We start from the raw sequence: 21,561 nt of genomic DNA on the forward strand, positions 1-21,561 counted from the left end.
GTAGGATAATCTCTTTCAATAATGTTGTTGGGACAACTGGGTAACCATATGGGAAAAAATAAACCTCCACCTTTACCTCACACCTTAAACATTAACTCTAAATGGACCATGAGCCAGAGATCTAAATATGAAGAGTAAAACTCTAAGACTTGTAGAAGAAATTTTGTGACTTTAAGTTAGACAAAGCTTTCTTAGGCCTCAATAAGCATGAATCATTAAAAAAAAAAGAGAGAGAGAGAGAGAGAGAGAACAAAATGGAACAAAAACCTCTGTTCTTTTAAAAACACTGCAAAGAAGAGAAAAAGTCAAGCCACTGGCTGGGAGGAAATATTTGCAAAACACATCTAATAAAGAATTTGTTTTCGGAATATATAATGGACCCTTATGATTCAATAACAAAATGGCAAATAACCAGACTTTAACAAAGGGGCAAAAGTTTTGAAATGACACTTTATAAAAGCAGATATATGAATAGCCAGTAAGTACATGAAAAGATGACTGACTTCATTAGTCATTAGGGGAATGAAAATTAAAATCATATTGAAATACCACTACACATTAAAATTAAAAAGACTAACCATACCAAGTACAGTATTGGAGAGGATATGGGGCGGCTGGAATTTTTCTTCATTGCTGGTGGGAATATAAAATGGTTTAACCAATTTGGAAATAGTTTGGAAGTATTTTATAAAGTTAAATATGCCCTTACCAACTAACTCCCCTTCTGGGTATAACACAAGAGAAATAGTAACATGTGTTTACACAATACTTGTATGAGAATATATATAGCACCTTTTTCCATTTATAGGTAATTCTACAAAAGGCATGACTATAGTGACAGAGATGGGCTTGCCAGAGTTTAGGAATGGGGGTGAAGGCGGGGTGAGATATGCAATAAAGTACCTGAGGGATTTTTTGAGGGTAATGAAAAAAAGCAAATTGGAAAACAGGAAAATAGTTGCAACATAAGTAACCAATAGAGTATTACTCTCTATAATAAATAAAGCGCTTCTACAAATCAAAAAGAGCAAAAAAGAAACCATCCAACTGAAAAAAAATCAGTGGATTTTGTGAACAAGCGTTTTGCAGAACATATGGAGGTGATAGAATTGGGAAATAGAAACTCAGTATTCAAATTTTGATCTTGCTGAAAATTCTCTGACAAAAGCAAATCATCAGAACTCTGAATTCTCTGAAAATCAGATACACGCCTTCACAGAGAGGTGGGTACGGAATTGCTGCTTAGAGAATGATCACTGTCTTGGAGTATGTACATACAGAAATGACATTCCCAGTGCTGTGTTATTAGATCAAATTATATAAGAGAATTATAATAAGGCACTTCAGATGTGATCAATAATAAAATGGATTTGAATAGTATCATGAAAGGCTTATTCTATGAATAGTTATTAGTATCATTTCATGCAGTGTTATTAGTATTGGCATGTTAGTAACCAAAACAATAAAAACATTTCAACTCAATAATGATAGTTTATTATTGAATTGCACTATTATATTAGGATATAATATATCCTAATTGTGTGGCCATATATTCCTTTTCAGCGTACCTAATGGAACTTTTAAAAATGCTTATTTAAGTGAACAGGCATTTTTCTAACAATGTCAGCAAAAGAACATATGGTTTCTTCCTGATAAAAAATAAGCCAAAAATCTCTTCTTGAACATTTTAAACAAGAAGAGAGAAAAAAGGAAAAAAGTGAAACTCTTACTCTTCTGACTGGCTTACAAAAAGCTAAAGAAAGACAAGTCAGAAGAAGAAAGTAAAAAAGAAAAGCCTTGAGAAAAAAAATGGTAGAATTAGGGGAGATGAACATTAGCAATCATTTGCATAAATTAAGCGGTACAGGAAATGACAGTGTGCAAACTTCACTGAAAAAGGGCATCTGAAGTGAAGGTTGAGCTGATCCCCACTGAAGGAAAAAAAGAAGATGGTGAAGGGCAGTGGAGTTTTTAGCAAGTTCTTCTTCTGCACTGCTTCCCTAAACATGAATTGGAGACTAGGGAAGTTCTGACCCTAACTTTCCCTCACACTCATTGTTGCCTTGGGCTTCTTGGTCTCTGAGACTATTCAATGTGTGGCCAGTGGCCACAATGTGTGGCCATCTCTGACCATCTGTTCAGACGGTCAGGGTCTGGACAGATGGTCAGAGATCAGCACAGAAATAAAGAGGAAGCATTTAGAAACAGCTGAAGTAGTTTGACAGAGTAATTCTATGTCTGTTGAATCTAATGATAACATACTTTGGCTTCTATTTTTTTCTGTTTTGTGTTTTCCCCCCAATTTTATTTTTCTAGCACTCTTTTTTTCATTATATTTTGAAATGATATGTGTCCATGAGAGATTGAAAAACAGTTGGTCACCATAAATAGTTTAGGGAACCCTGCTCTAAATGTATGTATAACACATCTAGAGAAAATGATTGCTTGAGTATTTCAAGGGGGTGATACTTCAGCTATCTTGTATCTACATAGAGAGAAAAAGTAAAACACTGTTTTGTGAAGTGTTTAATCAGCCGCTGAATTAAACAATTGTCAGTATTTGCACATTTCTTGCTATTTGTTGCTTACAAATAAAGCAACATGGGAAGAATTGTTAATATCTCAAATTGGAAATTGAAAAAAAACATTAAAGGAAATGGAAGTATTTTTTGCCTTTGGAAATTTCACGCACAGTAAGTGGTTCATGTCTACCACCAAGACTATAGATCATCGGTGATGCAAGAACATCCAAAACTGAAATATTTGAAGAAAAACAGAGGATGGATGATGGTAGGAAACAGATCAGGCGATTTTGTCAGTTAGTGTAAAATATGATTGTTTTAAAGTAAGCCTCCTTTTAATCTAGCTAGTTTTTAAGAAATGGTTAGCGTTTCTTAGGAGGATGATTTGCTCTAAAATCTTTAGAAGCAGCTCTTTTCTTTAGTTCTCTAAATTCATATGTTATCTCTTTTTTATCTTAATGGTGTCACTTGTTATTTATTATCATGAGCAATGGTCGAATTATAATAAAGCAGAATCCAAGTTTCAAAAGTGTATCATCAAAACAAAAACATAATTCAAAATCTTCTGACTTTTTTCTAACCTCTTCACTAAATCCACTGTGATGTATACATATTAAAAGTCCTCTTCAATAGTGACTACAGTTGCTATCTAATGGGTTTCTGGTATTGTAGCTCATCACTGAAAACCATTTCTGTCTCTTTTTCTAAACTGCTTAATAAAGAGTTAAGAATAAGGATGTCTAGATCTTTGCAGCTGGGTTAATACCACTGATTAATTTTAAAAGATTGACTATTCTTAGTGAAAATTATAATTACTCTCTGAGGCCTGTTGGAGTCTGGACTCATCCCATTTTTCCAATCTTCTCTCCTTCCAAACACAAACTCCGTGCTCCTGCTGGCTGGGCTGCACCATTGCATCACGGTGCCTTGTGCATTCCCACTAGCCTAACTTTGCCAATACCATTTTCCTTGCCTAGAATGGCTCAGATCGTCCTTTCCAGTTTTTCACAGCTTTCTGTTCCCCAGATCCTTTCTGGATCACTCCAGCCCAGGTGACCTCTCTCAGCTGAATGTCTAGAATCTCCTGACTTTCTTACCACTTAGCTGTTGCTACTCATCTTGCCCAGCAGCCTGGAGGCATTCTCAAGGGATGTGTCCTCAAGGTCTAGAACAAGGAAATCCTGAGCCAACTAAACAGAAGAGGCAGGAAAAGCAAGATATATCGACATCACCTGTTCCCAGTCCTTCCCTTCCTTTAACCCTGGCCCTCAGCTTTTTGGTGGAAGGAAGAGAGAGAAAGAGGGTAAGAATGGGCTGACATTTGCCTGGACTTGGATTAACCTGGAGTAGGGATAATAGGGTTCACTGAGGGGAAGCTGAAGACTGTAGACTTACTAAATAATTATAATATTTACATCAGTTGTCAGCAATATATGGTAGTGATTTTTCAGTGTCACTTGGGCTGTTTCTAGGATTCCAAAATTGCAAATAAGGTATGTTTGTTTGTGTCATTCTTCCATTTCCCTCTCTGAACATCTTCACTCCTGAAATCTCTTCCTTTTCCTTAAGTCATCCAGGCCTTCTGTCATCTGACTGTTCAGAGTCACCACTGCACAGTTTATTCCTTCACCTCCAAATACCCCCCCATCTCACAGTGGTTGGAATTCCTGTTATGGAGTGCTTGTTAATACTTGCTGGGAGATTCCAAGATGAAGGTCAGCTCTGTGAGAGGAGGAGAGGGGTGTAGGGCTGTAGAGAAATTTATATCTAAAACAAGAACCTGGTCCAGATAAACATCTCCTTATCAAATGTGAGTGAGGGAACAACCAGGACCTCTAGCTCCTCATTGCAGTCATTGTTCTTTTTATCTCCTCCTATCATGTCTGCATCTGGAATTATTTCCACTGCTTTAAAATGCTGTTATTTTTGTTTGATTAGGCAATGAGTAGGCTGGCTAGTGGCAAATATGTGAAACTATATGACACAATAGGGCATCTCTGATTACTTTGCTTGTTCAATCAACTTCTCATATGTGTGTATCTTTTCTCTCACCTTTACCATAAGCTCTCTGACGCTAGTGTCTTAAACAGTTTTATAAGCCCTGCACACTATTTGGTAAAAATAGACATTCAGAAATATTTCTGATTATATTTATAAAATATGACATTTCTCTAGTCTTTCAGTGTCATGATAATTTTTCTTAAGCCTTAGGATTTTGTTATGCAGTACAAACTCTGAAGTACATAATGAAATTTATATGCATGTGGAAGAAGAATAAATGGGAAGCTTTCATTGACATTAAGCAATGATCCTTAAACTTCAGTGTGGATAAGAATTCCCTGGAGAGTAGATTACATTGAAGATTCTTGGGCCTAAGAGACTCTGATTCAGGAAGCGTGGAGGAATCCAGGTATCTGCATTTTAAAACAAATATTCTAGAAAAATTTGAGGCACATTTTAACAAATCTTACATTAAGAGAGTATGCTTTTACTTTCAATTAAAAACTCCATTTTTCTTTCAAGCAGAAAATTTATAAATGTTCTTTATGTATAAGACATTCAAAGATAAATCAGACATGGATTTTATTATATAATATGAAAAAATAAGCCCTAATAATCATAACAAAAGGCATAAAAGGATAAAAACCTTGTGAGAACTTCAAATATAGTATTGAGAGTTCCGGGAAAAAGGGCTCATTTCAGAGTAGTGGAAATCTTGGAAGCTTTCAAAGAGGAGGTATATACAGAAATTTGGGATAGTATAAAAGGAATTTTAGGAAAAGGTAACAGTATTAGCAAAGACACTGAAGTAGAAAGTGCAGGATGTGGAGAGTGTGGGCATTCCTGTGATGGAGTCTCAGGGGCGGTTGGAAATGAGGTGGGTAGTTTGGCTGAGTAACTAGGGCTGGAGAGTGTGCAGACATATCTTTATTTGGATGAGACTCCTAAGAGAAAGTGTAAGGACAGACAAGAAAAGAAAATCCAAACATCTAAGCCATGTAACATTTTTAAGGCCTAGGAGGGGATTCAGTGAGATTCAATCATAACTATTATTGTTAATTATATTAAATATGGTATAAATGAGTTCTATGATACGAATATGTAACTTTATTTCTTTGTGCTCTATGATATTAACATCTATTATTTGAGGCAAACAAAATAAGACTTCCAAATTGTAAGATTAACACCAGTATTCAATCTATTAAAATAAAAATCAAAGCACTGTCTACCTAAGGTATTTCTAAAATATAATTCCATAGAATTGACCAGACACATATATATTTTTTAACGTCTATATCACTTATGCAGACACTTAAACAAATATAAACCAGGCTAAATTCTAGAGAATCACAAAAACATTATGAGGTATTCCTTTGCTCTCCTTCCTCTTAAAGACAAAACAAAACAAAAACCTGAAACCCCTAAGGGTTAAATAATTTCACTAAAGAAAACAGAAAGGAGATAAGCTGAAGTCATGGGAAATGGTAAAGAAAGAGCAAGAGGCTGGAAACCTACCACAGATGCAGCAAAGATTTTCCAGATGTGGAATTCTTCCTATGGATCTGTGCTGTCCGCCTGGCTCACTTAAGTTCTACCAGGAAAAAAAAAGGCTTCCTTCTAATTTCTATATGTAATCTAACTAAACCTCCTTTGCTGAAATTTTATATTTTGTTTCCTCTAGGAAAAAGTCTTGCTATCTGTGATCTGCAGTTATTTTTTAAAAACTAGCTTCCATTCCAGATGGGAGCGCCTTTGGAACGCCGGAAGGTATTTGTCTGTGTGTCGGATATCTCCATTGCGAAAGACATTTCTAACGTCTCTTTGTCACAGTCCTTGTGTCCACATCACAGAAGGCCAGGGCGCTGCCTGCATGTGAGGATGGCAGGGTCACTGCTCTGTTTATGTTCTGCTGTCAGGGACCATCTGGAAGCATGTCTCCTGATTAGCTGCAGAGCGATGACTGCCGTCTCAGAGTCAGGGCCACACATCAGACTTTTTTTAAAAGGCCCCCAGATTTGGTGCTCAAAAATATTACAAAACAATGACGGTTTCATGATATAATAAATAAGCTGGCACCTCGATTCACCAAAGTCACAAAATAAGAAAATCCTTATATCCCCCCTTCCAGTCACCTGGCTGAACTTTGTTTTGCACAGAGGAAAGCTACTGTTTCCCCCATTGCAGCTGGAATGCAGTCATTGGTGGTCTTAGGGGAAAAAAAGTCATAGAAATGCCCCCACATCCCACAAACGTAGGTGACTTTTTAAAATAAAAAAGTGCTAAGTCATAAAATACAAGTAAGTCTAGTAGAATACAGACTTTTTTCTTTTAAAGGCAGCTTATTTTAAAAAATGTATCAACTGTCTCACTCCCTGATCATTTGTTTGTTTGTATTCTTTCCTCTTTTGGTTTTACATTGTTAACTCTTATTATTTAATATCTTACTAATTACATTTAGTGGAATGAGAGAATGTGAAGCTAGTCTACTGAAAATATGAAATTGTTGAGGGAAACAGCACTTGACTCAAACAACTTACAATGCACATTAAAAACCAAATGGCATGGTCAGGATGACGTTAAGTGATTTCAAAAGGTAAATACAAGATATGATGGTGTTGACGTGGTTGAGGGTGGCTGAAAGAGGGGAGACATGTTCTATGGGCTGAAAGGTAATTACAAAGTAGTGATATAGTTCTGTGGCCTAAAAAGGCAGTATAACTGTGAAAAATTATAATTTTATTGAACATCCACTATATATGTAGTTCTTGTTAGATCTTTTAGAGTAAACTATAAACAGGAGACCAAAATATGCCATGGTTCTTCACTGTGGCTGATTATAACATACTTTGAAGGCTTCATATATATATGAAGCAGAAAATAATGTAAGACAGGTAAAATTAAATGACAGACTATTTTTGATACTAATTATATTCAGTAGGAATTTGGAGAAGGATGTCTAATCATCTGAGTGCAAGGAACTCTTTCATGTTAGGTCTAACTAAAAGCCTGAGGCGTGAGGATACAGAGATACCCTGCAGGTGTGGGGTAGGGACCTCCTGAGAGTTGCAGCTGACACCTAGGGAGTCACTGGGACAGATGCAGCTAAATTTTCCATCTCTTTCTCTAGTTTGCATTGTCTCTAACTTTACTTTATTGGCTCAGTTGTCCCATTATCCCACTCCTCTTTGCAGAATGGTTTTCTCTATGACTCCACCTAACACTATATGTGAACTTTCAGCCAAAGCACTTGTTGCAGGTTGGTTGAGTCTGTCTGGATTATAATATGCAGGAGAGGGAGAGGGAGAGAGGAGGAAGAGGACGAGGAGGAGGGAAAGAGAGAGAGAAGGAGACTGTCCACCTGTCAGGTCACTCAGTTTTTCTCTGACCTTGAGTCACATGTGCCCCTCACCCCACCCGCCTGCCCCCAGTCCAGTGGACTCTGGTCATGGGTTAGGATAGGGGGGTCACAGTGCACATAGGCTGCCCCTTTCCAGGGCAGAAGATAAAATGAGCAGTGAAATCTGTCTGACTCAAAGGAAGAGTTCATCCAAGAGAAGAGCAATTGAGGAGGCCTTGGGCAAAAAGAGGCCCTCAAGCGAATCCTTGAAAGAAGCGTGTCATTTGGAGAAAAAAATAATAGAAGAGTATTTGGGGGACATTAAACTTCAGGAGCAAAGGCATAAGGGCAGAAATATGTAGATCATATAAACTATATGAATTATTACAGTTTTATTAATTTTGGTCATACTTTTATTAGAATCAATGGTGCTGTTAGGTAGGAAGAGGTAGAAAAAGCATCAGCTTTGGAGCAAGAGAGAGTCATGTACTGTGGAGCTTAGTGTGTACTAAAGATAATGCAGAGGAAGCATCTCAGAGATGGCAAGGTAGGTACACAGCAAATAACAGCTGTTGATAACATATTTAGTAGTAGTATTTTTCTTTTAAAAACTTGGAGAATTCCGAAGGAGAGAAATGAAGAAATCATGATCAACGGTTAAGAGAAGAGAGTTACTTTTGCCTAAAGAAGAAAGGATAAAAGTTAACAAAAGTGGACTGTGTAATATATTTTATGATCAATGAGTTTAAAAAGTTTTTACACTAAAAATGTGTTAAATAAGCACCTTTAACTGTGGTATACCCAGACAAAGCAATGTTAATTCAGTACTTAAAAGAAACAAGCTATTACATCATGAAAAGACATGGAGGAACCTGAAATGCATATGTGTAAGTGAAAGAAGCCAGTATGAAAAGCCTACATGCTGTACCATTAAAGCATCACAGAGTAGATTCCCTGCCCTAAAAATCCTGTGTTCCATCGATTCATGCCTCACTTTCCCTAACCCCTGGCAACTCCTGATCTTTTTACTATGTCCATAGTTCACTTTAAAAGAAGGTCATATAATTTGAACTGTACTTCCCATTCAGTTTTTCTGTGAATCGAAAACTGCTCTAAAAAATAAAGTCTATTAATTCAATAATCTCCTCTTTCGTGCACACCAAGTGTTTTTACATTTTTTTTTTAATGATTGCTTTTATTTATTTATTTATTTATTTTTGGCTGTGTTGGGTCTTTGTTGCTGCATGCGGGCTTCCTCTAGTTGCATCGAGCAGGAGTTACTCTTTGTTGCAGTGCATGGGCTTCTCATGGCAGTGGCTTCTCTTGTTGCACAGCATGGGCTCTAGGCATGTGGGCTTCAGTAGTTGTGGCACGTGGGCTCAGTAGTTGTGGCTTGCCAGCTCTAGAGCGCAGGCTCAGTAGCTGTGGCACACGGGCTTAGTTGCTCCGTGGCATGTGGGATCTTCCCAGACCAGGGCTCGAATCCGTGTCCCCTGCATTGGCAGGTGGATTCTTAACCACTGCATCACCAGGGAAGTCCCAGTGCTTTTTAAAAGGATGCTGACAAGACTGTTGGGAGGCAAGGCTGAGACAAATAACACACTCAATGGACAATGACAATCCACATGTGATTAAGAATGAAAACGACCAGTACAGACTATATATGCTATAGATGTATCATTTCAAAAAATATGAAATTATCATGAGCAGGAGTTGTCATAGGAGACTTCAGGGTGAAGGTGGGACCCAAATGAGACCTTGTGGGATGGGGGAGTTAATTTCTGGAAGGGAAACAGTTGGAACAAAGGTCAAGTTATGCAGAAGCAAATTAAGGAGAAAAGCGAGGCTGCTACCATGGTTACAGCGGAAGGTGCAAGTTAGGGGAGGATGGGAGATAAGGTTGGAAAGGAAGGGAAAGGTCTGATTAAGGAAAAATTTGTTCATCAGCCTGAGGAGTCTTGGCACTTAAACCACTATGTACAGCACAGTGGTTAAGAGCAAGCACTCTAGCCTGTGTTGCTTGCTTTGAATCTTGCCTTGGCCATAGGGTGACTTTGGTTATTTTAGGAAGCCTGAGTCTCAGCTTCCTCATCTCTATAACGTGGAAAACATTATGTCTCCCTTATATGGTTGCTAGAGGATTATATGAGGTCATATCTATAAAGTGCTCAGAAAAGTGCAGGCACAGAGTAAATGTTTGATATTATTATTCATTCCACCATTCATTTGACAAACACTACGTCAAAAATCTCCTAAGAGGCTGGCACTACATAGGTGCAGGGAAAATGTCTGCCTTTCAGGACATCACAGCACAGCAGGGAAAACGTCTGGATAAATATATAGAAGACCATAGACTTAAAAAGGTAGATAAAGAAATGATGAAGTGTACTGTGTTGTCCTCCATTTATCTACTTCCTTAAATCCATAGGAAAGACTGATTTAACATTTGTTTTAAGAAGAAGTTTATCACCAGGATTAACAAAGTGTTGTAGGTAAATATACTTCAAAAACAAACAAACAAGCAAACAAACAAACTCATACAAAAAGAGATCAGGTTTGTGTTACCAAGGGCAGGGAGGGGGAATCAGATGGAGGTGGTCAAAAGGTACAAACTGCCAGGTATAAAATAAATCAATACTAGGGATGTAATGTACGACGTGATTAATATAATTAACACTGCTGTACGTTATATATGAAAGTTTTTAAGAAAGTAAATCCTAAGAGTTCTCATCACAAGAAAACTTTTTTTCCTATTTATTTTGTATCTTTATGAGATAATGGATATTCACTGAACTTATTGTGGTGATCATTTCATGATGTATCTCTGTCAAGTCGTTATGCTGTGCACCTTAAACATACACAGTGTTGTATGTCAATTATATCTCAAAATTGGAAGAAAAAAGAAACAGTTTACAAAATTAGCAGTTGGGAGTCACTGGAATGTGTTTTCTGGGGAAGCTCAATGGTTAGAAAAATTACAAAACAAAAAGCAAACCCCAATTTTGTGGGCGAGTGTGGGCTTTTGGTGACCATTTTGTTTAAACATCACTTGTAGAATTCTATAAGATCATTTCTACCTGATTACAGTAGTCAGGACAAAATAGCTTCTTGTATTCATAATCCATTCTCCTGAAATGGCCAGATTGGTGCTCTGGACAGCCTGCATACAACAATATGGGTACCAGCCTTTTCTTGGGCATTGGTTAATTTGTTATGGTTGTTAATTACTGTCTTAGATTTCCCGCTTAGATAAATCATATCTCAAAATCATATATTAATTCTAAAACACAAATGTTTATGGATCAGTCTGGAAGAGATGTTGAGCTCAAACTTTTGCCTACAGAAACACAAATCAAAGCCCTTCAAACCAATGGAAGGTCAATAAGAGAAAGAAAGTACAGTCACACCAGCAGAATTTTAGGTCATTTCATACTCAGACAGGTCAAAGTAATACCTAGTTATAGGTACTTTTCCAAAGTAAGTGTACCTCTCTGAAGAAATTAGAATTAATGTACAATTAACTTGTGGGTACATATTTGTGTATATATTCAAACTATAATAAAAATAACTGAACTGCAAACTGGGCAGTCTATAAAGGTAAATATTTGAAGGCATCAGATGATCTGATATGATGAGATATGATTTCAAACTAAATGAAAGTTGCATCGCTTTGTAAATAAAACTGATAGAAAGAGGACTTTTCCTAAATTGTATTTCTTCAGGGGAGATTGAAAATGACAAATAAATATTTCTACTAATAAGGTCAGTGTCACAGTTCTAAGAGGGAAGTTTATGGCAATGCAATCCTACCTCAAGAAACAACAAACATCTCAAATAAACAAACTAACCTTACATCTAAAGCAATTAGAGAAAGAAGAACAAAAAAGTCCCAAAGTTAGCAGAAGGAAAGAAATCATAAAGATCAGATCAGAAATAAATGAAAAAGAAATGAAGGAAACAATAGCAAAGATCAATAAAACTAAAAGCTGGTTCTTTGAGAAGATAAACAAAATTGAAAAACCACTAGCCAGACTCATCAAGAAAAAAGGTGAGAAGACTCAAATCAATAGAATGAGAAATGAAAAAGGAGAAGTAACAACTGACACTGAAGAAACACACGGATCATGAGAGATTACTACAAGCAGCTATATGCTAATAAAATGGATAACCTGGAAGAAATACACAAATTTGTAGAAAAGCACAACCTTCTGAGACTGAACCAGGAAGAAATAGAAAATATGAACAGACCAATCACAAGCACTGAAATTGAAACTGTGATTAAAAATCTTCCAACAAACAAAAGCCCAGGACCAGATGGCTTCACAGGCGAACTCTATCAAACATTTAGAGAAGAGCTAACACCTATCCTTCTCAAACTCTTCCAAAATATAGCAGAGGGAGGAACACTCCCAAACTCATTCTACGAGGCCACCATCACCCTGATACCAAAACTAGACAAAGATGTTACAAAGAAAGAAAACTAGAGGCCAATATCACTGATGAACATAGACGCAAAAATTCTCAACAAAATACTAGCACACAGAATCCAACAGCACATTAAAAGGATCCTACACCATGATTAAGTGGGGTTTATCCCAGGAATGAAAGGATTTTTCAATATACGCAAGTCAATCAATGTGATAAAACATATTAACAAAGTGAAGGAGAAAATCGATATGATCAACTCAATAGATGCAGAAAAAGCTTCTGACAAAATTCAAACACACATTTATGATAAAAACCCTCCAGAAACTAGGCATAGAGGGATGAATGAATCAATGAATTTGGTAAAGTAGCAGGATACAAAATTAATGCACAGAAATCTCTTGCATTCCTATACACTAATGATGAAAAATCTGAAAGAGAAATTAAGGAAACACTCCCATTTACCACTGCAACAAAAAGAATAAAATACCTAGGAATAAACCTACATAAGAATACAAACGACCTGTATGCAGAAAATTATAAGACACTGATGAAAGAAATTAAAGATGAAACAAACAGATGGAGAGATATACCATGTTCTTGGATTGGAAGAATCAACATTGTGAAAATGACTATACTATCCAAAGCAATCTACAGATTCAATGCAATCCCTATCAAACTACCAATGGCATATTTCACAGAACTAGAACAAAACATTTCACAATTTGTATGGAAACACAAAAGACCCCAAACAGCCAAAGCAATCTTGAGAAAGAGAAACGGAGCTGGAGGAATCAGCCTCCCAGACTTCAGACTATACAACAAAGCTATAGTAATCAAGACAGTACGGTACTGGCACAAAAACAGAAATATAGATCAATGGAACAGGATAGAAAGCACAGAGATAAACCAACACACATATGGTAACCTTATTTTTGATAAAAGAGGCAAGAATATACAATGGAGAAAAGACAGCCTCTTCTATAAGTGGTGCTGGGAAGACTGGACAGCTACATGTAAAAGAATGAAATTAGAACACTTCCTAACACCATACACAAAAATAAACTCAAAATGGTTTAAAGGCCTAAATGTAAGACCAGACACTATAAAACTCTTAGAGGAAAACATAGGGAGAACACTCTGTGACATAAATCACAGCAAGATCCTTTTTCACCCACCTCCTAGAGAAATGGAAATAAAAACAAATATAAACACATGGGACCTAATGAAACTTAAAATCTTTTGCACAGCAAAGGAAAACATAAACAAGACGAAAAGACAGCCCTCAGAATGGGAGAAAATATTTGTAAATGAAGCAACTGACAAAGGATTAATCTCCAAAATTAACAAGCAGCTCATGCAGCTCAATATCAAAAAAACAAACAATCCAATCCAAAAATGGGCAGAAGACCTAAATAAACATTTCTCCAAAGAAGATATACAGATTGCCAACAAACACATGAAAGGATGCTCAACATCACTAATCATTAGAGAAATGCAAATCAAAACTACAATGAGGTACCACCTCACACTGGTCAAAATGGCCATCCTCAAAAAATCTACAACAATAAATGGTGGAGAGGGTGTGGAGAAACAGAACCCTCTTGCACTGTTGGTGGGAATGTAAATTGATACAGCCACTCTGGAGAACAGTATGGAGGTTCCTTAAAAAACTAAAAATAGAACTACCATATGACCCAGCATTCCCACTACTGGGCATACCCTGAGAAAACCATAATTCAAAAAGAGTCATGTACCACAATGTTCACTGCAGCTCTATTTACAATAGCCAGGACATGGAAGTAACCTAAGTGTCCATCGACAGATGAACGGATAAAGAAGATGTGGCACATATATACAATGGCATATTACTCAGCCATAAAAAGAAACAAAACTGAGTTATTTGTAGGGAGGTGGATGGACCTAGAGTCTGTCATACAGAGTGAAGTAAGTCAGAAAGAGAAAAACAAATACCGTATGCTATATATATGTATGGAATCTAAAAAAAAAAATAGTTCTGAAGAACCTAGGGGCAGGACAGGAATAAAGATGCAGACATAGAGAATAGACTTGAGGACATGGGGAGGGGGAAGGGTAAGTTGGGACGAAGTGGGAGAGTGGCATGTACAAATATTCAGTACCAAATGTAAAATAGCTAGCTAGTGGGAAGCAGCCGCATAGCATAGGGAGATCAGCTCGGTGCTTTGTGACCACCTAGAGGAGTGGGATAGGGAGGATGGGAGGGAGATGCAAGAGGGAGGAGATATGGGATTCACTTTGTTATAAAGCAGATTCACTTTGTTATAAAGCAGAAACTAACACACCATTGTAAAGCAACTATACTCCAATAAAGATATTAAAAAAAAAAAGGTCAATGTGAGTTAAAATATGGAAATGCAGAACTGCCTTATTAGCCTGTTCTGGTAGTTCATAGCCACCTCTTCAAAGCTGACAAGCCATTCTTTCAAGGGATCAATGGGGGAGCAAAATGTGCAGAAGACTTTTTCGAGGAAGAAATTTCAAGGTTGTCAAATACTGTGAAAAGTTATGGTCATTGACAGACCAGAGATTAACAAAGTGCCTGCATGAGTTGTTTGGTATGTCACATAAATGGATTAATTTAGAACTATTTCTTGAGCATCTGCTCTGTGCAAGATCATACACTGGGTGAGGGGCTGACAAAGATGAAATGTGGGGTTTATGCCTTTAAGGCAGTCACAGACTGACAGGGAAGAGACTACATTAATCAAATTTAGGAATCACTAAATGCTGTAGAAAGATACAGCCGCCTTTGGATAACCACTCTAAGTGCAGGAGGTAGGATATATATGTGTGTTTGTGTGTGTGTGTGGTGTGTGTGTGTGTGTGTGTGTGTGTATATATACACACACACATATATATACATATATATTTTTTAATTTTAAACAGTTCTTTTTAAAGGAATTTTTTTCTTTTTAAAAAAATTTAATTAATTAAATTATTTATTTATTTATTTTTGGCTCTGTTGGGTCTTCGTTGTTGTGCGCAGGCTTTCTCTAGTTTTAGCGAGCAGGGCTACTCTTCGTTGTGGTGCACGGGGTTCTTATTGCAGTGGCTTCTCTTGTTGCAGAGCATGGGCTCTATGTGTGTGGGCTGAGTAGTTGTGGCTCGCGGGCTCTAGAGTGCAGGCTCAGTAGTTGTGGCGCACGGGCTTAGATGCTCCGTGGCATGTGGGATCTTCCTGGACCAGGGCTCGAACCCGTGTCCCCTGCATTGGCAGGTGTATTCTTAACCCTTGCACCACCAGGGAAGCCCGGTAATATCTGAATTGCAACTTGCTAAAAGAGAAATTATCGTGTACTCATGTTGCTTGCAATGTAATTGAGAAGAAAAGGAAATATGTTTGATTGGTTCTGGTGATACAGTAGCTTTGTTTTACCTACTTGGTAATAAAAGAAATATCAATAGAACGTTAAAAAATAGATTTTAAAAATTATCTGTATTGAAAAATATCCTATGAATTCGAGATCTCTGGCATTTAAGAATAGCTTACTTGTATTTTTCATGAATTCCTTGATACCTAAAAGCTAATGTGTTTCCTCTCAACAGCCCGCTCAGCACAGCCAACTTTTCATGGATTAGTTTACATTAAGTTTCAGAAAAACTGAGAGGTTATGTGTGGGCATACCCTAAATTCCTTTCTCATAAAAAAGCAGGCAAGCAGAGACCATAATACTAAGAAAAATGAAATAAGTGAGTGTTCATAAGCCATTAGTAAAGAAATAATGAATTTCATTTTCTGAGGGTGAAAGGGAATAAAGAATTTGGAATGCTGGCCAAAGTCCAGTCTGGCCTGATAAAGACAATTTTCAGATCCTGTCCAACCCTGTAAAACAGCTGGGGGTCTTTGCAGTTATAGAAAGTGCTTCACCTACAATAGAATGATAGCATCCTACATTTAGCTTTGGGAGTATTGTGCATATAAAGTATTTGCCGATTTATTTATTTATTTAATTAAAAATTATTTATTTATTTAATTTAAAAAATTATTTATTTATTTAATTTTAGCTGCGTTGGGTCTTTGTTGCTGTGCATGGGCTTTCTCTAGTTGTGGTGATTGGGGTTACTCTTCGTTGCAGTGCATGGGTTTCTCATGGCAGTGGCTTCTCTTGTTGTGGAGCATGGGCTCTAAGTGCTCAGGCTTCAGTAGTTGTGGCTTGTGGGCTCAGCAGTTGTGGTACACGGGCTTAGTTGCTCCGCGGCATGTGGGATCTTCCCGGACCATGGCTCAAACCCGTGTCCCCTGCATTGGCAGGCGGATTCTTAACCACTGTGCTACCAGGGAAGTCCCCTTTGCCGATTTTTTTAATATGTCATTTGTTCTTTCATTTCCCAAACATCAAGCAACTACAATAATGCCAGGCACTGGAAACAGAATTGAATGAAACAAAATTCCATCTTTCAAGGTGCTTACGGGCTAGTGAGTGAGACAGCACTAAAAACGACCTGATCTGTACTAAAATAGAGACATAAAATAAGGCAGTCTTTCAAAGAACAACGCTGCAGTCTAGCAGTTCTAGTTTTGTCTTTTCATCAAATCCCTTTGGATCTATTGATACTGGAACATGACAGAGTTGAATAGATCACACTGGTAATTCTCTGAATCAAAGAAATGATGATCAGACTAGAAAACGAGGAATGTCTTTGCATTTCAGTTTTTTGTGGGTTTTTTTGGTTGTTTGTTTTTGGTCCTCTGCATTTCCCTTCTCCGTGGTCAAAAGCAGCCAAGAAAATTAATACCAAAAGGCGCCAAGTCTGGGCTTTGTTATTTAGTATGTTTACAAGGAGCTTGGAATGAAATTATGAAAATCCTATTTTTCCCCCTCACACGGGTCACAAAGAAGTGCTTGATTTCTATGTTCTGCCTTACTAGCCACAACACAAAGTTTGGAGAGACTATGAACCTGTCATAGGCTTCTGAAAGCTATCTTTCACAAGTGTTTCAGGCTATAATTATTCATTATCTTGATTTTTAACATTTTTCTGGCCAACAAAATAACCTAGAGGCAGGAGAACAAACATTCTAGGAAAAATGACCAAGGAACGTAACCAAAGTTGGATTCTGAGTCACCTTTCTCAATGGTGCCCTTCACACACTTGTATGCGATAGATCCCCAAATGACATCATTAAATAGTTGCCCAGCTGAGATATTTGGCAGTTGTGGGGGCAATAGGCATAAAGGGGGGGCAGTTTTAGAACCATGTTAATTCTAAATGATTAAGATGGGAGCCAAAGCATCTTTGTGATAATTATAATTAATTGGTTAATGTGTATTTACAGAACACCCACTATGTGCTAATAGCTGTTTTAATTACGGACCATGCAAAGACCATATTCCTGATCTAGAAAAGCTCACAACCCAGAGAAGAGAACATACAGCAAAGCAAGATGATAAGACTGTAATTGAAAACACAGAGTGTTCTAGGAACACCAAAAAATCAAGGACTAGCCCTGCCTGGGAAATAATTCATTAAGGAGGTGTTATTGTTGGACAAGTAGAATTTTCAAGACAGAAAAGGCAAAAAGAAATTTGCCATTTTTGGCTCATGATTGTGGTCTGTTTTCTATGGGCTGCCATGTAGTCTGACAAAATTTGTGTTCTATGATTTAATTTTAGAATGAGAGATTTCGTATTACTCCTTAATACTACTTCTCAAATACGCTCAGAGAGTCACATTTTGGTGAATAAAATGCAACTCTAATTTTCTAATTTACATGCTTCTAGGCAATAGGGAACACATTCTAAATCATAAGGGTAGATATTTTTCTCCTTCATGTGATTGAATGAAACTATATTCATTTAGGATGAAGAAAAACACGGTCCGTATCTTCTCTTTTTCTTGGATAAGTCATTTCTCTCTTTCTCCCTCTATCTTTACCTATCATCTGTATTTTTAAAAAGGCAGGGCACGATCTACGTAGAAGTAGAAAGATCCAAAGTTAGAAGGGGTTCTGTGGCTGTATGTTGTGGCTGAAGTTGGACAAACCAACCAACCAATGAACACAAAGGAATAGAAAGAAGAGTAAACATTGGTAGGTCTATCAGTGAGACTCCTAGCAGGAAACAGATGGCACCCTGGGTAAACTGAGGGGAGTTTAGTAACAGAACTATTGATAAAGGTGTAGGGGAACCACAAGGCAAGAGGAGAGAATGGTTGTCAGAACCTGGTAACCTGGGTGGAAAAGGCCAGCAGTGACTCCTCGGGAAGCCGAGCGGGGAATAAACTACCCAACCTCACAGCCGTACTGTCCTCCCAACCGTCAGTCTCTTGCGGGGCCTCCTCACTGGTGCGACAGGAAAACTGAAAGGAGGGCAGCCCATTGATTTTGCCCACACTGGTCTGCCTGCAGGTCACAGAGCTGGGGAGAAGCAGGGTGGAGGGTGGGTCTGAGGGGTGAACTGGGCATATCCAATACCATATACCACACCCAGATTACAAATGGCCCGCTACGTCAAGCAGGAAAGTTTGATCTTATCCTGTCATTAGTAAGGAGGCCCAACAAAAGTTGAAGTAGAAAACGATATGATCAGGTGATGCTTTTCAAAGATAACTTCGGTGACAGCGTAGAGAGTGAACAGGTGTAATGATCAGTTAAGGCAGGGAAACAGCTCTGGATGCCATCTCAAAGTCCAGTGCAAAGTGAAGGCTGCTTTAAAACAATGGCAGAAAGAATGGACACGGGATGACTAGGTGGCAGTGTTGACAGGACTGTGTGCAGGAGGTCAGGGAGGGAGGATGGGAGCTGGGTAGACAGGATCCAATTACCCCAGGGTCTAGGGATGCTGGGGAGTCCTAGGAAAATGGGACTCAGGGTGTACATTTCTTAGGGACTAACCTTTTGTGAAAATCAGATTATCTGTTCACTAGAGAGAATTTCACCTTAATTGAGCTAGGAATTTCTAAAGAGATGTTACAATATGGCCAAGTCTGCCTATGCTATGATGACCTCTGTCTGAATTAACTTACTCAGAGGCTTTTGGAGAAAGTGATCTCTTTCTTCCACATGGACAGCTGGCTCAGCTGTTAATTGGTGCCCCAAGGAAGCATTTAAGAACTCTTGGAGCATGGGAGGGAGGGAGACGCAAGAGGGAAGAGATATGGGGATATATGTATATGTATAACTGATTCACTTTGTTATAAAGCAGAAACTAACACACCATTGTAAAGCAATTATACTCCAATAAAGATGTAAAAAAAAGAACTCTTGGAGCAGACCGGAGCAGCAGTAACACAGCTAGCTTCTATTTGGCTTGCACACATACTGGTTATAAGCACAACTCATCACCATAAGAAACAGCTACCATGTTTTAGAGCCTACTTTGTGCCAAGCATTGTTGCCTTACAATAACAACATGGCAACTTCTTTATTTATACTTTAGAAATGGGACAATGAAGAGGTTAAGTAACTTGCTCAAGGCCACATGGATAGGAAGCAGATGTGCTGGAAAATATATCAGTGGCACTGGGCCCATTCTTTACAGATTCTGGTGGCATAAGGGAAGTTAAATGAAATTATTCTGTGTTGGATACAATTACACATATTGATGCTTGTGTGATTAATTCTGATTTTTAAAAACAAATTTATTGGACTCTATTTCAGATCTGGAGAATACACATTCCGATATAGAATTTCTTGAGAACAATATTTTTATTTGATTCTTTTCCTGGGAAGCTTTCTGAATAACCTGGGTTAAGAATTTTTCAATTGAGAAGAGGAAAAGGGGGACGCTGGCCCAATGAAATATGCTCAGCTAGAGTTTGAGTTCCTTCCAGGCAAGGACCATGCCTTGTTCATAACTGCTTCCTTGATAAAACCTAATATGATGCCTACTATATGTGGCTGTTCAGTAAGTATTTGTGGAATAAATGAACCAATGGGATGCTGTTTCAAAATAGTCTCCCCTTGGAGGGTTTTGTCACAAGCAGCAGAATGATTCCACTAGGCTGAATTTACACAGCAGCACGGATCAGAAGAGAAGATGGTTACTTAAAGCACACACTGGGGCTTCCCTGGTACCACAGTGGTTAAGAATCCGCCTGCCAATGCAGGGGACATGGATTCGAGCCCTGGTCCGGGAAGATCCCACATGCCGCGGGGCAGCTAAGCCCGTGTGCCACAACTACTGAGCCCATGTGCCACAACTACTGAAGCCCGTGTGCCTAGAGCCTGTGCTCTGCAACAAGAGAAGCCACCACAGTAAGAAGCCCACGCACTGCAATGAAGAGTAGCCCCCGCTCGCAACAACTAGAGAGGGCCCTGTGCAGCAACAAAGACCCAATGCAGCCAAAAAATAAATAAATAAAGCACACACTGGGGCAACCACACAACTGCAACTCAAGAATTATTAATGGAATGTTCCCAAAATGATTTTGTTTAGAGCTTCACAAAGCCTGGTGGAGTTGGTTCCAGTTGGCGTGGATGAGAGGTCACATAGATTAAAATAGATTTTCTTAATAAGAAACAATAGGCTACATTCATCTAGCAAAACAGAGGGGAGAAAAAAAAATGACAGGCCTTATGGGTGGGAATGAAGCTTAACCCTATTTAGAGGCTCAATTAACCCCCAGAAGATTCAGTGGGTCCTCTGCCTTCCTTGCCATTCCTCTGTCTAGCAGAGCTTAAAAATAGAGATTCATAAAGAGGAATAAAGAGATTCACATTTGTGTATAAAACACTCAAAATATTTTAAATATGGCATAATAAATTTTAGAAATAGAAGAAATTGATTGGACTTTCATGGTCCTTTAAAACTTTTTGAAATAAATCATACTGTCTTTTGAATTGGCAAATCCGTTACCAACTGAATAAAATATTCAAACATAACCCTTTATCTTGACATATAAATTCATTGATTAAAAAATCATTTCTTTCTTATATTTATATTGTCAAACAAAATTGTATTTCCTCTTAAAATAATCAGTACATTCTCAAGAAATCTAAATTAAAATCCATTGTGGAGTAAATTTCCATCATTCTAATATTTTAATACACAGAAGCCAGGTTCTGCAGAAATCAGCCCATCCTGGGTTAAACATCAGAGATGGGACATCCAGGGGCCTGGTTAGGTCATACATATCCATTGGTGGATCCTACCTTTCACAGATCGTCTTGCAGAACCTCTGTGAAAGGAAGTTATCAACTTTTAAAATTTGTGCCCCAGCAGTATAGAAATGACCAAAAGATATCATTAAATAGTGACAATTAATTTCATGTTTTTGTTTTTGTTGGGGAGG

At 37.9% G+C, this 21,561-nt stretch overlaps 1 protein-coding gene across 10 annotated transcripts in view; it reads right to left on the bottom strand.

The window, feature by feature from the left end:
• DLC1 (DLC1 Rho GTPase activating protein) overlaps positions 1-21,561 on the bottom strand; it is a 401,992-nt gene that overhangs the window by 184,424 nt on the left and 196,007 nt on the right. Inside the window, exon 6 of one of the 10 annotated variants that reach the window (XM_067721877.1) lies at positions 4,827-4,936. The exons of 7 other annotated variants lie outside the window; for them this stretch is intronic. In XM_067721877.1, coding sequence (XP_067577978.1) covers positions 4,842-4,936 — 95 coding nt within the window. In that variant the 3' untranslated portion in view covers positions 4,827-4,841. Of the gene's footprint in view, positions 1-4,826; positions 4,937-4,966; positions 9,446-21,409; positions 21,448-21,561 lie in introns of those variants that run through there. 2 more of the 10 variants (XM_067721876.1, XM_067721881.1) reach the window with 2 other exon arrangements.

The sequence above is a fragment of the Pseudorca crassidens genome, chromosome 21 (genome assembly GCF_039906515.1).
Source record: "Pseudorca crassidens isolate mPseCra1 chromosome 21, mPseCra1.hap1, whole genome shotgun sequence".
NCBI classification, from domain to species: domain Eukaryota; kingdom Metazoa; phylum Chordata; class Mammalia; order Artiodactyla; family Delphinidae; genus Pseudorca; species Pseudorca crassidens.